At 41.5% G+C, this 14252-nt stretch overlaps 1 protein-coding gene across 2 annotated transcripts in view; it reads left to right on the top strand.

Moving 5' to 3' along the window:
• DCP1A (decapping mRNA 1A) overlaps nt 1–14252 on the top strand; it is a 35071-nt gene that overhangs the window by 14313 nt on the left and 6506 nt on the right. Inside the window, exons 5-9 of one of the 2 annotated variants that reach the window (XM_035106330.3) lie at nt 3081–3204; nt 7621–7731; nt 9461–10210; nt 11033–11098; nt 11887–12105. In XM_035106330.3, coding sequence (XP_034962221.1) covers nt 3081–3204; nt 7621–7731; nt 9461–10210; nt 11033–11098; nt 11887–12105 — 1270 coding nt within the window. Of the gene's footprint in view, nt 1–3080; nt 3205–7620; nt 7732–9460; nt 10211–11032; nt 11099–11883; nt 12106–14252 lie in introns of both variants that reach the window. The other variant, XM_035106329.3, reaches the window with a different exon arrangement.

Genomic DNA, 14252 nt, shown 5'->3' with positions numbered 1-14252 from the left:
TGCTGTGATATCACCTTTTGGCTTTCCCATCAGCTGCCTGTAGTATAGCCTGATGCTTTTGACATGGCATTTCCTGTTCTTAATAATCAAATCTACTCTCACTGCAGGAGACTAGATTTAAAAAAAAAATCACTACTGCCATCTCAGTGAAGGTTACTGTGTGTTAATTCAGGTGGCTTTGATCTAACCTGTTTCAGGAAAGTGGACCATTATGTTTTAGCAGGCTACCAAGTAGGGAACAAGCACTGGCTATTCTGAGCCAGAGCCTGGATTTCCTGCCCCTTTCCCTCCCATTTTAAAAGCTTTGTTGAAGGAAGCTTTGTTTATAGGGTGACTGGATGCCCTCTGAAACAGAGTGCTGTTGATACCCAGCCACCCATCATCTTAATCCACATTATACATTTTTAAAGCATTATCATACCAATTTAAATAGCCACAAGCTCCCTCAAGAAGCCTGAGGACTGTAGTTAAGGGTGTAGAGATTTGTTAGGAGACTTCTGTTTTCCATTACTCAGCTACAATTCCCAGCGTTCTCTGGAAAGAGGAAGTGATTGCTACACTGCTATGGTTCCCAGCATCCTTTAAGGCAGGGGTCCCCAGACTTACCTGCCTTTGGGCCGGTGCCCGTCGCGCCGATCGCACGGCGGGCCGGCGGGCGGGGGAGTGCGTGGGCCAGAGGATGGGGGAGTGCGCGCCAGTGCACATGCACACACCCATTTACTGGTGCGGTGGCGCGCTTCCAGGCTGAAAAAATCGCCGGAAATTGTTTGTGCGCATGCGTATGGGCCTCCCCCGACCCGGAAGTGCACCGGAAATGACCTCTTCTGGGTCGGGAGAGGCCCATACGCATGCGCAGAAACGATTTTCGGCGATTTTTTCAGATCTGGAATGGCGCCGCCACGCAGCGCGCTGCAAGAGCGGGCGGCGGGGGTCGTCGCGGGCCGGATTGGGAGGCCAATTGGGCCGCATCTGGCCCGCGGGCCGTAGTCTGGGGACCCCTGCTTTAAGGGGAAGCCATGACTATGTGGTATGATACTATATTAAATGTATAGTGCAGTTGTGGGCTCAACTTCTGAGAGGCATCTATGTTTATAAATTAGCACCTCCCAAATATTATGCATCGGGGTGCCATCTCATCCTCGGGATTGTGGGTGCCTGCCGCCGCAACACGGGCATGCGACAGAACACACTACATGCAGGCGTGTGTGTGTGACATCACATGTCCACGTTGCGGTGGTGGCGGCTCCTCTTCTTCCCCCTCTCCACAGCCAGTGGGGCACTGTTTTCCGTGGGGAGGGGCTCAGATTCGGAGGCAGAGAGACTCTGCCTCCACGTCCGAGCCCCACGCCCTGGAAAAGGATGCCTCGCTCACTGGCTGCGAGGACGGAGCTGAACTGCTTCTGTCTCTCAGAGGCAGCACTGCTGTTGCCTGCTGACTTTTTCTCATTGACTTTGTGGTGGCTCAGCCCCCACAAATCCGTTACTGTGGGTGCATTTTTAGTCAGAGCCTTTTAAATGTTTGTTTTGCTTCTGTTTTGCAATATACTAGCTTTTAGATTTCAGTTGATTATATTGTCACATTTATTTTGTTTTAAATGTGACAATATAATCAACTGAAATCTGAAAGCTAGTATATTGCTAGTATATTGCAAAACAGAAGCAAAACAAACCTTTAAAAGGCTCTGACTAAACATCCAAGTTTAAATAAAATACTCTGTAAGTGTGCACTTGAAAATAGGCCATGAAGGGATCAGACATCCCTCTCAGTGACTAGACTATATCATTTGTATTTGTATTTCTGTTCCTCTAATCTTATTCTTTCTTATACAGAATTTTGCACACAAACACACCATCCAGCTGATGAGAATCAGGCTATTCCATGCATTTAGAGCTTCCTGTGATAATTTGTGTCAAAAAATGTCATTATCAATTGGGCTCTATTGTTGTTTTTCCATGAATTCTCTGGGCTCTATTGTTTGGCAATAAAACATTTTTGGAGTAGTGGCTAATAAAGGATTTTATAGAGGAATCTCCTGGTGTTGTTTTTTGATGGGCTGCTTCTGTATTTCACACAATATATATTGTACATGTCTACATATATAAAATTATGGACTGGTCATTACTTTGTCAGAGGGCAAACAGGCAAATTTAGCAGGGAATCAAATACTTTCCCCTTCATGGATCAATGCCTTGTCATGGCGAAGGGGCTTGAATAACTCAGAGAAGCTATGAGCTATGCCAAGATGGACAGGTCATAGTGGAAAGTTTTGACTAAACGTGATCCACTTGGAGAAGGAACTGGCAAGCCGCTCCAGTATCCCTGCCAAGAAAACTCCATGGACAAAGACAGCTACGAAATTAAAAGACGCCTGCTTCTTGGGAGAAAAGCAATGACAAACCTAGACAGCATCTGAAAAAGCAGAGACATCACCTTGCTGACAAAGGTCCGTATAGTTAAAGCTATGGTTTTCCCAGTAATGATGTATGGAAGTGAGAGCTGGAAGAAGGCTGATTGCCAAAGAATTGATACTTTTGAATTATGGTGCTGGAGGAGACTCTTGAGAGTCCCATGGACTGCAAGAAGATCAAACCTATCCATTCTTAAGGAAATCAGCCCAGAGTGCTCACTGGAAGGACAGATCGTGAAGCTGAGACTCCAATACTTTGGCCACCTCATGAGAAGAGAAGACTCCCTGGAAAAGACCCTGATGTTGGGAAAGATTGAGGGCACTAGGAGAAGGGGACGACAGAGGACAAGATGGTTGGACAGTGTTCTCGAAGCTACGAACATGAGTTTGACCAAACTGCGGGAGGCAGTGGAAGACAGGAGTGCCTTACCCCCTCACTGTAATCACTGTACAAAACCCTGCCAGTTTTGGGAAGTAGAAACCAGCAATGAATTGAAATTATAAAATTCAGGTTTAGAACGTAACTGTTGGGGTTAAGATGTGCACAGAATTCATGAAGCATGTATTCAGTTCAAAATATGAAACAAAATGCTTCTATAGTGAATGGTGTGTTTTGCTGTGCATTTTTAATAAAATCTAATCCTATGCTGTTTTCCTCCTCCTCTGTCATAGAGTAGTGCAAGAAGAAGCTCAGAGATCCCAGCTGCTGTTCCAGGACAGAAGAAATGTCAGCAGGATTAATGGATGCACTGATATCCTAGAGATGCTTAGCAAAGCTAAGGTTGAATATGAACAGGTAAGGAAAGTATCTGTATTAGAAATCGGAGGTCAGACTTGCATTACATATTTTAGTGGGAGCCAAAATAAACTTGGTGTAATTTTTTATTTTTTTTTTGCTAACTGTTGGATGGTTATCCCTCAATCATTTCCATTCATTCTCTTTTCTTTTTCTAGCAGTAGGCACTGGCAAAATGGGGCTGTCCTGCCTTGTTTTTCTGAGAATATCTGGATTTCCATTAATGCAATTTTTCTGTCTCACTGTACATAATTAGGCTTTTGAAATTTAATTTCAATCTCAAATGGCTGCCTTTCTGGAAGCTGAGATAAATGTCAGTGGAGGTGTTGCATACTATGATTCAAGGTTCATGTTCCTTCTGTGCAAACTTGATTATATTACCAACAGTCCTAGAAAAGTGGGCAACAACAAAGTTGCCTGTATTTTAGTATTCCTCTAGCACAACGTCACACTCTAGAAACTTTCCTTACAGTTTTCAGTACTATAATACATTCTGTTTTCTTTCTCCTTACCCAAACTTGCTGAAGGAGAAAGAGTGAGCAGTGAATCATCATAGGCAGTGCATTGCAATATTAAAATGCCTCAGGGCATGTTGAATCATGAAGCAAATGGCTAAGGGCTTTCATCTATCCTGGAATACCAAATTTAGACACATTGGTGTTTATCCAAGCTAGAATAAGTTGCTGTACCTTTTAAAAACAAAAACAGCAGCCCGTCATGGTTTATAAAATAATGGTGATGTAGAATCATAGAATCATAGAGTTGGAAGAGACCACAAGGGCCATCCAGTTCAACCCCCTGCCAAGCAGGAAACACCATCAAAGCATTCTTGACATATGGCTGTCAAGCCTCTGCTTAAAGACCTCCAAAGAAGGAGACTGTAATCTGTCTTAATTCTGACAGTATTGACTGAAAACTACAAGGAGAAACCATGAGAGAGTGAGTTTTTTTTTCAAGCTTCTGTTTTATCTGGGAGAAGAGGCATAGTTTATGCAAATATGGTTTTGGCTTAGTATTTTACATCTGATCAGTTTAAATTTCTTCGTTCTATGTTTAATGCCTTCCCAACCCTCACCTTCAGTAGTAATCTACCTATATAATGCAGAGTTGTCTAGCTTACCCTGTGCCTTCTTAATTGCATTGCAACCACACATCCATTACTGCCTAGGTTCTAGTTACAGGTAGGTAGCCGTGTTGGTCTGAGTCGAAGCAAAATAAAAAAATTGGTGCTACTGAAGGAATTTTTTTATTTTGCCTAGGTTCTATTAACTATGGCAGTCTCCAGCACACCTTGTGGTGGTGGGGTGTCCAGTCCTTTAGAAATGTGTGCACCGTGAATGCCTCATCTACTTCCAGCCCCCACCCATCTTGTTCCCTCCCTCCTCAGGGAGACATGTTAAATGAATCAGGTAGGACTAGAGGTAATAGGAGAGGAGAGAATTAGCAAGTACTCCTTGATTTTGATTTTTTTTAAGGTGGTGGAGTAGAATGAATTAAGAAAAGGAGCAGTTTCAATGAGTTGGGTCCAGAGTATCTCCTTCCATTTTTGGAAAGGGGCTTGGATCCATCAGAGGTTCCCGTTCATGGATGGGAAAGATGACTTATGGCAATTTCCCCATTATGGCCTTATTCACCACCTGCCACACTTTTCTGGAGGGTCCCCTAGTGCTAGATAGAGTACACCTTTCAGGGAGCGACGGGAGGAAGGAGAAGTCATTGAAAATACTCCCACTCTTCATGTGTGGAATGTTTTGTGACTGCAACGCTGTTCATGGGATTTATCAACAATATTGAGACATTCACATTATTATTACTTTATCTACATAATGGAATAAAGAAAACCTTAACCTCCTAATTTTCTGCTGTCCATGCTGTTAAAGACAAAGGAGAGAAGCCCAGAAATAATTTGGCAACCTTAATCACATGAACTATTCTGGAAAATATGTCTACTTGTCTGTCTTGTAAACGTCATTTTAAGCTAACTTTCTGTCTAAATCTGCATGCCCTCTTCTCTTTTATCTTGAGGTCTGATATGAATAGCTGGGACAGGTTGAATTGAATCACTTGATTAAATGTATACACCATTCTGTACACTCAGGGCAGGTTGAATTCATTATAACACTGCCTCTTCCATCTGTAGGAGGCAAAGACTCCGACCCCACCATTCTCCCGCATACTTTGCATAACTCCTCCAGCTATTGAAATGTGCCCTAAACCACAGCTATCCAATTTGCTTTTCAGAGGTGATGCTTCTAAAAATGCAGACCTGTAAGGGTACTGTTTAATGAAAGAAATGAGAGGGAAGCTTTAGAAATGGAACTCCTGGTATAAATTGAATTAGTGTTTTATGTTGTTGTGGGTTCTTTCTGTTGCTGTGTCATGTTTCTTATACATTATTGCTCCTTATTCTTTTAATTGGTTGCTTTTTCAAGCATGTGTATGTTCTTATGTCATTTCTCTTACTAATTCCTTGCCATTTACCTTGAGTCTATAATAATTATAGATGAATTTGCATTTTATAGAAAAATCTGCCTAGTACAGTCCAGATGGATCATAAAATAATCCTGCTGTGCAGCCCACATGTGATGGGCGGAGAGTCGGCATGAGAATGGGTAGCCAGGAGTGAGAAAAGAGCTTTGTAACTGCCTGAGTGATTTAATATAGGATTCTAAATCAGCTTAATCTTTCATGTACTCTCTGCATCCAGTCCGTATGTGAAAATGAATGAGTTTGGTTAGTGGGTGGATTTTTTTTTTAATAGCTAACTTTCCTCCTCCCTCTTCAGAAAGATTATAACACTTTTTGTAACCTGGCATTAAACAAGCAATGATACTTTAGGATCGCATTTTTAAACAATGAAATTGGACTTAAATTCCTTACCAGAATGTTAGCCACACTAAACGTGCAGGAAATGGGGGGGCAAAGATAATAAATTATTATTATTATTATTATTACCACGCCGCCCATCTGTCTGGGTTTCCCCAGCCACTCTGGGCAGCTTCCAACAGAATATTAAAATACATTAATCTATTAAACATTAAAAGCTTCCTTAAACAGGGCTGCCTTAAGATGTCTTCTAAAAGTCTGTTACAGTGGTACCTCTACTTACAAATAACTCTACTTACGAATGTTTCTACTTACGAACGGAGCTCCGTCTGTCATCTTGGTTTAGATAGGATTTTTTCTACTTACGAATTTTTAGATAGGGTTGCTTCGACTTACAATTTTTTTCTCCCAATGCATTCCTATGGGATTCGACTTACAATTTTTTCGACTTACAAATGTTCGTTCGGAACGCATTAAATTCGTAAGTAGAGGTACCACTGTAGTTGTTTTTCTCTTTGACATCTGGTGAGAGGGCATTCCACGGGGCAGGTGCCACTACCGAGAAGGCCCTCTGCCTGGTTCCCTGTAACTTGGCTTCTCATAGCGAAGGAACCGCCAGAAGGCCCTCGGCACTGGACCTCAGTGTCCAGGCAGAACGATGGGGGTGCAGACGCTCCTTCAGGTATACTGGACCGAGGGGGTATTGCCAATCTATGTTGTGAATTTTAAATCTGTAAGATAAAGTAAATCTTTACATATTTATGCAAAGTTGTAGTGATGTGGCAGGTTTCCATTGCTGGCCATGTTTGCAGCTTGCAGCTTGCTACAGTTGGCTTAACTTCCTTGTGTTGATGGTCAGCTCATGAAGCTTGAAGCTTGTACTTGGGGGAGGGGGGACTTTGCGTAAGGTAATATATCGACTGAATTTTTTCTCCAACAGCAGTAAAGACTGTCAACTTCAGCTCTGTTGACTGCATCATAAATGGTACACTCAAAAGATTTAAACTGGCAGGTCTCTTGAACCATGAAGCTGAATCATCACTTTATTTTAGTGCTGTTAGTACATTTGCCTAATGCCTGGAAACATGCTGGACTCATGACTGTTCTAGCTAATTTTATAATTGTTCTGTGTACACCTTGGTGTGTATTTTCACAAGTGTAAGCACATCTACCCTTTTAGAGGACGTGCACCCAGTTGTATAGCTGTAAGAGATGTTTTAAAACTCTGTTGCGTAGACATTCTGTATCTTCTCCATTCATTTGGGTAACCCAAATGGCCTGAGTCATGCATTCTTGTCTAGCTGACAACAGCTGGGAGAACTGTTTGGGTTGAAGCTGGGTAATGCTGGCCATGATGTTTACTCAGCTTCTGATCAAGTCTTGCCTTTAGCACGACACTGGCAGAACTATCATATGATTGTGCAATGTGATAACCACAATATTGAATAGATAGTATGTTGTAAAAAGTGTAAAGTGCAGAGAGAAGTAGAGCAGGCGAGGTAGTAGAAATCTTCCTGGGAGGTTTATAGAGGGGTGCTAAAAATGAACGTATCGATAAGTGGGTATTAAATAATGCATTTTATTTTCTAGAATCAGAAGAGTGACCTCATTTCTTGGACACAACCAAGTGCAAATCCCACAAAGACGGATAATACGGAGATTTCAGAGCATGGATCATCAATGTTACAAATGCAAGACCATGTATGTTCATTTTAAAGCACTGTGACATTACTGCACTGTTTTGTTACCTTTATAATAATTGGATCATGGGGTTGTATCCAGTGCTTTTTTTCTGAGAGGACGCAGGGGGACGCATACCCCTAAACATTTTGTGAATCTTTGTCCTTTTATCCATTAACTGTATTTATTTTTTCCTGATTTTAACTATAAAACTGGCTCTCAGGAAAAGTTTTTGAGGGTCATATGGGACTTGTCCTGGGTAGGAGGGATCAGTAAAAGCGGGGCCTTGTTTTGTGCAAGTGAAAGTGCTTAACACTAGTGCAGAGCCACCAGTTGGAAACAACCATTATGAGTTTATAGGTCCTTCTAACTGGAAGATGGTGTTCTGTAAATTGCATTCGATGCTGTTCATGGACAGCTGTTTGGATCCAGCAGAGGTTTCCATAAACAGCAGGGGGTGGGAAATAATTTTCACTGATTTCCCTCTGGAGACCCTCCAGAACAGCATGGAAGATCACTTGGAAAACTGCAGAAGAAAGGGGCAATTTGGCAAAACCAAAACAAACAAAAACCCCAACCCCCTCCCTCTTCTGCTTTTGTGTACAGAAGGGACAGCATTGGAAACAACCCCTGTGTCTTCATTTTAAAGGTATAGATGACCTCTGTGTTGAACTATACCTGCTGAACAATCACATATTATATTTGTTGGGGCTGCCTCAGGTGGTGTGATTGCAGCCTTCCCCTGCGGCTTTAAAAACAACAAGAGTTCCCAACACAAGAGAAACAGGCTAGACCGGAACTTTTATTTTCCATGGTGTTTTAAGATTAGAAAGAAGTATGTGAGAGCCATGAGTGCAGCATTTATAACTCTGTTGTATGTCTAAACATGGGGCAGCGCCCATTGGATTCTGTCCCTGCTGTAGGTTGCTTTTACGGCAACAGTAGGGAAGTCTGACCACCTAGGCCAGCTTTTGGCCCTCATCAGACATCGTAAGGCTTATCAGTCAACTAAACAGGAGCTTTGGCTAAGAAGTGAGACAGATAGCCAAGAAAGATACTGTATTCTAATACAGAAAATTGGTTGCAAGAAATAAGATGAGCAGGTCTTGTAGGTCTTGTGCCTGCTAACAATGCCATCTAGTGAAAGAAAAGGAGTGGTGCACAATTTAATCTTTGAGAGTCTCCTTCTAGAAATGGGGTTTTAGGGCCATTTTGTCTTACTGAAGCCACTGAGGGTTTTTGACAGATCTTCAAGGAGGATGTTGGATGTTTCAATTTTTTAATTGATGTAATTAATCAGAAGTAGTTCTATCTGCTTTTTTGGCTCTTAATGAGGTTTGGGGTGCATAGTCCCAATTATTAGTCTGGAATTGGAGATTAAAGTGAACCAGTGGTAAGATTCTAAAATGTTACACTTCTAGATCTCTCTCCTTAAAGGTATTTGCAGACTAAAATGCCTTGCAATTTTAAGGACAATAAAAAGCAGTACGAAAACAAGCTCTTACAATTAGGTTTCCAAGAATTGGTTGTTAGCGTATATTGTTTCATCATAATATACAAGCATATTGTGCCACATAAGTATAAAAATATTGTTGATAAAACCTATGGCCCGTAATCTGTTTTCTGCAGGGCTCTACAACTTTTAGCAAGCTGTTCTCTTTTACATTCTACACACTACCACTAATTTACTGGAGTCTTTGTATGCATTTTAAGCTGAGCTTCTGGTCGTTCTTTCTCTCTCTATTTCTAGCCATGCTCGTCCATACCAAAACACCTAACAGTGGAAGAGTTATTTGGAACTTCATTTCCAAAGGAACACAGTACAGTTCCCTACTCTAATCCAGAGAGAACCAAGAAGCCTGACTCCTCATGCAGAGAGCACAGTTTGCTCCTTCCTTTTTCATTTGAGCAGTCGACTGTGATCCATCAGCCTCTGGGGAAACTGGATGGCTCAAGCTTCAAAAGTAATTCTTCTACCTTATTGCCACAGGAGTGTATGCCACCCTTACTGATTGCCTCACCTTCTGCCCCACAACCTGAAGTGACTAAAGCTTCAAACTATGCTGTGCAGCTAAGCCCTAACCTTAATTCCACTCTGGCCACAGAAGCTCCCTGTGTGCAAATGCTTCAGAGCGGCAGCACAAACAATAACATGCTGCAAGTTATGCAGCAGGCTGCCAAGCAAATGTCTCCGCTTGTGAATCAGCAGCCGTCTGATATGAACCACGGTCCGCAGAACATCACTCCCAGTCAGAACCAATTCTTAACATCTTTGGCTGCAACCAGTACAGAAAGTGCTTCGAACATGCCGCTTCCAAATACGGATCTCCTTCAAAAACTCAGGTTGACCCCACAACAGGATGTTATGCAGCAGTCGGTAAATAAAGTGCCAGTAGCGCCTAACGCTTCTTCTGCCGCTAGCCAGCTGGCAACCCCAGATCGTTTCAAAGAATCCCACACCAAACAAGCCCTGACTGGTAAAGCTATTCCACCTGTTCAGGTAAGTTCTCTTAGTGTATAATAAAATGGTTAGAATGTTATCACACTGCTGTTCACAAAAGAAAAGCAGGCGGGGCGGCCCAGGTATGGAGGCAAGTGGGTGGAGCGAGCAGTCGGAGTGCAGCCCAGGTGAGCTGCAGAAGACCAGCTCCCCAGCAGCTGTCCTACTCTGCTGCCACTGCACACTTTTCATGGCTTTTGCTATTCCAGCCTCATCAGCATGGAAGGCCATGGAGGGAAGTGGCAGCAGAGCAGGACAATTGCTAGGGAGCTGCCCCAGCTTGTCCTGCCTGTTCCTTTGTGGCTTGCCTGGGCTGCTGCCGAGGGGAGGTGGGGACAGAGGTGCATGACTTGGGTGAGCAAAATGAGCAGGGGTTGCAGCTCCTAGTAGATTAATATATGTAGATTTCTTTATCAATAAGGTTGATTGTAAAAACATTGGTAGGTTAGTGCTGTTAGCAGCGGTTCTCATATTATTACACTGTGTTATTTGAGTCTGAAAGTGCCAACACAATTTCTTTCTTGCCAGTGGGTGAATTGGACATTTGGTGAATTGGATACTAGTCTTGTAAAGGGTGCTTTATAACACTGTTCTGGCTAGGCAGTTATTTTTTTAACAATGTTGGGTTTTCAGTGTTTTTCTTTAAAAGTGATGTATTGATCATAAAACTTTGGTCCAATACAGATGAAATTGTGTATCTGGCCAAAACAGTATTTGTTGATTATGTCAGTGTATGTGTATGTGTATGCATTTTTTAAAGAGGGATGTAAGAAGAATGCTGGATTGTTCACATACTACGTATTTCTTTCTTTTAAATTGTAGGTTGCACAGCAAAGCAAGGAGCTTGAAACATTTTCACACCCCAAAGCTTTGTCAAAAGCAAGCCAAGTATGTATTTAAATCCTTGCATCACCACAGTGTCTTTCCCTGTCTGGATTTGTGCAAAGGCCAATTCTAAACAAAACCTGGTTCCATCCAGGCTGACGACCCAATGTGTATTGAATCCTGATTCATATCCATTAATTAGGATCACCTAGTTCTCCTCTACTAGTATACTCCTTCTGGAGACCTCCAGGTCTTGCAAGAATTGAAATATGCCTACAATATGCCGACAATCCTTTCCCTTGTAGTTCATAAAACAATAATGCAATTGGCTGCTCTATAAAAGTGCCCAATTTTTCCAGAGCACATCTTAGTAACCTCTCGTTTCTTCATAAGATTGAGTTTATATGCTGGCATCAACAATTGTACTACTGTCCATATTATTGTAAATCGCTACAGAGTTCTCCTTGAGCTACCACATCAGTATGCCAGAATAAACATTTGGGTTTATTAATTATTTCCCGAAAGGCCTTGTGATCCAGGTTGGTCACAGTGGTTACTGTTAGCATCCATAGCTTTTGGGAGGCCCTTTCAACTTAAGCCGCTTCATTTCTGCATGCAAGTCCCTGCAGCTTGTATAATGTTGGAAGCACCCAGGCCACATAAGAGCCAGTGAAGCAGCCACTGCTTTTGCCGGTGTGCCAAGGAGCTATGTCACTGGTTCTTGCTATTTTAACTGGGGCTTCAAACAGTACCAGAAAGGTAATGTCAGAAGAGGCGTTAATATATCTAGATAGTTCTTTAAAAATGGGGGGGGGATCATCCCCATCTGATTTGATTCCTTGTTTTAGCAGGTTGCTTCCCCACAGTATGCTGCAGCTACAACCACAATGGCACCTTCAGTCCTCTTGTCACCTAGTGTGTTCCAGCAGTCAGCTATGAAGTCCTCCGACATCGAAAACAAAGTTGGTTCCTCTTCTCCTCTCACGCTTGGAGCAGTAGATGTTCCAACATTACCTCCGACAGTTCTTACTAGATCTCAGCTTCAAGAAACTTTAATATATCTAATAAAGGTACAGTCAGTGACTCATGTGGCCTCTTGATTCAGAATAAAGTGCTGGTTATCAGTGGGTACCATAAAGAAGGTTAGGAGGAATAACACCGATAGGTGTGTTAGATCATTTAGCAATAAAAGCAGCAACTAGAGAACTGTTAACAATATTTAAGTGGTAATGATATTGATAACCTTAAAAACGTGAGAACTGTTAATTCAGTTGAATAACACAATTTATTAAGTATGCTAAATTAAGTGTCATCTACCAAGGACAACTCTCCAAGTATCTCTCTATCAGGATTTTGAGGCAAGAGGTATGTGCTTCAGGGCCAATTCAGAAATATTTGGAGTTCATATTTCTAAGCCATATTTCTAAGCCAAATTTCATATTTCTAAGCCAAACTGATGAAGTAGAAAAGTGGATAACCAGGACCTCCCAAGTTGCAAATTTTGTTTTAAAAGTCTGCTGTGGCCATGGCACCTGAAATGTATTGGACACGCAGAGGCTTCTGATTTCTGAATTGTCCAAATTATTCACAGTCAGAGGACTAAATAAGTGCTGTCTGCATTTTAAAGAACTGCTCAACTTTCCCATAGTTCACTACTTCTTTTGAGTGAATCTAATCTGTACGTTCACAAGGATGGGAAAAATCAAGATGAAAGATGTTTTACTTTTAACATGAAAACCTCTAGCAAAATATGTTACAAAGGTGTAGCTGGAGATCATAAATCAACCTGCTTTACATGCTTTGCCACAGGAATTTGTTCATTAGAAGTTCCAAGTGGCTTGGCCATTCTCGGTTTATTCTGTTACGAAATATTTGAGAGTTCATTGACACTCATATTTAGCCAGCAAAAGCACACTGGAAAAATGATTTTTTTTGGGTTATGTACAGGTGGCTTCAGCTGCAAGGCTGCTTTGTAAGTGTGCCAATAAATCCAGTGAATCACAAAGACAGATCTTGCACCTAGGACAGGCTTATATTAAGAGGATTGTTTTCCCCTTTTTGTCATCACCAGGGTCACAAACCTTTGTGCTACATCAGGGCTCTCTAGTTCTTTCTATACTGGTATCAGTAAGTCTTGTCTACAGAGTACAGATCTAAAAATAACAGGACACAGAAATTAGTGTTTTGGTAATAGAATTGTTAGGAATAAAATGGGCCTGTACTCTGTCACATAATCAGCTTTGTGGCCTCTGTTTTGTTTCTTTGTAGTTTTTTTTCTGCACAACCTGCTATTTCTTTTCCCCTGTCAGAACCGCAAGTGAAACAAAGAAACTTGCTGACTGTGAAGGGAGGGGAAAAAGAGCCCCTATGAACAGAGGTCAACTGTCAGCAATTTTACTTTGCAATTAAAATCATGCCGCACTTTCAGTGATCTTGAGAATGTGCTTTGTGTTGTCTTAAACCTTCACAAATGCTGTTTCTGACCTTTAGTCTGCTCTCGTGCTTTGTGTATGTCCGATCTGGTTAACGGTTGATAATATTATTATTATTAAACTCCGCTTCCCTTCAGTGGAGGAGTATAAAAAAATAGTGCTACAATGTTCCATAAGCTGTATGTGGATCCAAAATGCAAAGCTCATCTGAGTGTTACATTTATTATAACTAGAGTTCTTTAAGTGATTAATAAATAAAACAATTTAAAACACCAGTCTAAATAAAGCACCAGTCAAATGACAGCACAGAATCCCTGTAAAACAAAACAGCTGGAGCAGAAGCTAAAAGTCAAGTAATAAAACAGTAATGGAGAGCCACTACACATCCTCACTAAAACCATGTTCCAAGTTTCCATTAAATGTAGATAAAAATGAATTAACATAGCCTGATTCTTAAGAGAATAAGAGAGGATTTTTTTGACTATGGGAAGATATTAAAATAGGTGAGAGGTGATCCTTTCCTGGGCGGTGATTGTTGGGGCATTACAAAAGCCCTCACCCTTCTAAATGGCACTTTAGGTTCACATTCTCATTAGTATAAGGCCATAAAAAAAACCAAACGGTCACATCTTTTATGTTTGTCTAATTTTCATGAATTTATTACCTTAGAGTTGCCCAGCTAGTATACAAAGGTATCTTTTTTCAATGACGAACCAGAAATACAAATAACTGACAAGATGTTTGTTGTTGATGATGTTTAATTTGAGATGCAAATTCACATGATG

Source organism: Zootoca vivipara, chromosome 2, assembly GCF_965207765.1.
Source record: "Zootoca vivipara chromosome 2, rZooViv2.hap1.1, whole genome shotgun sequence".
Taxonomy (NCBI): domain Eukaryota; kingdom Metazoa; phylum Chordata; class Lepidosauria; order Squamata; family Lacertidae; genus Zootoca; species Zootoca vivipara.
Note: the sequence above shows the minus strand (reverse complement) of the source record. Positions and strands in the feature narration are given on the sequence as shown.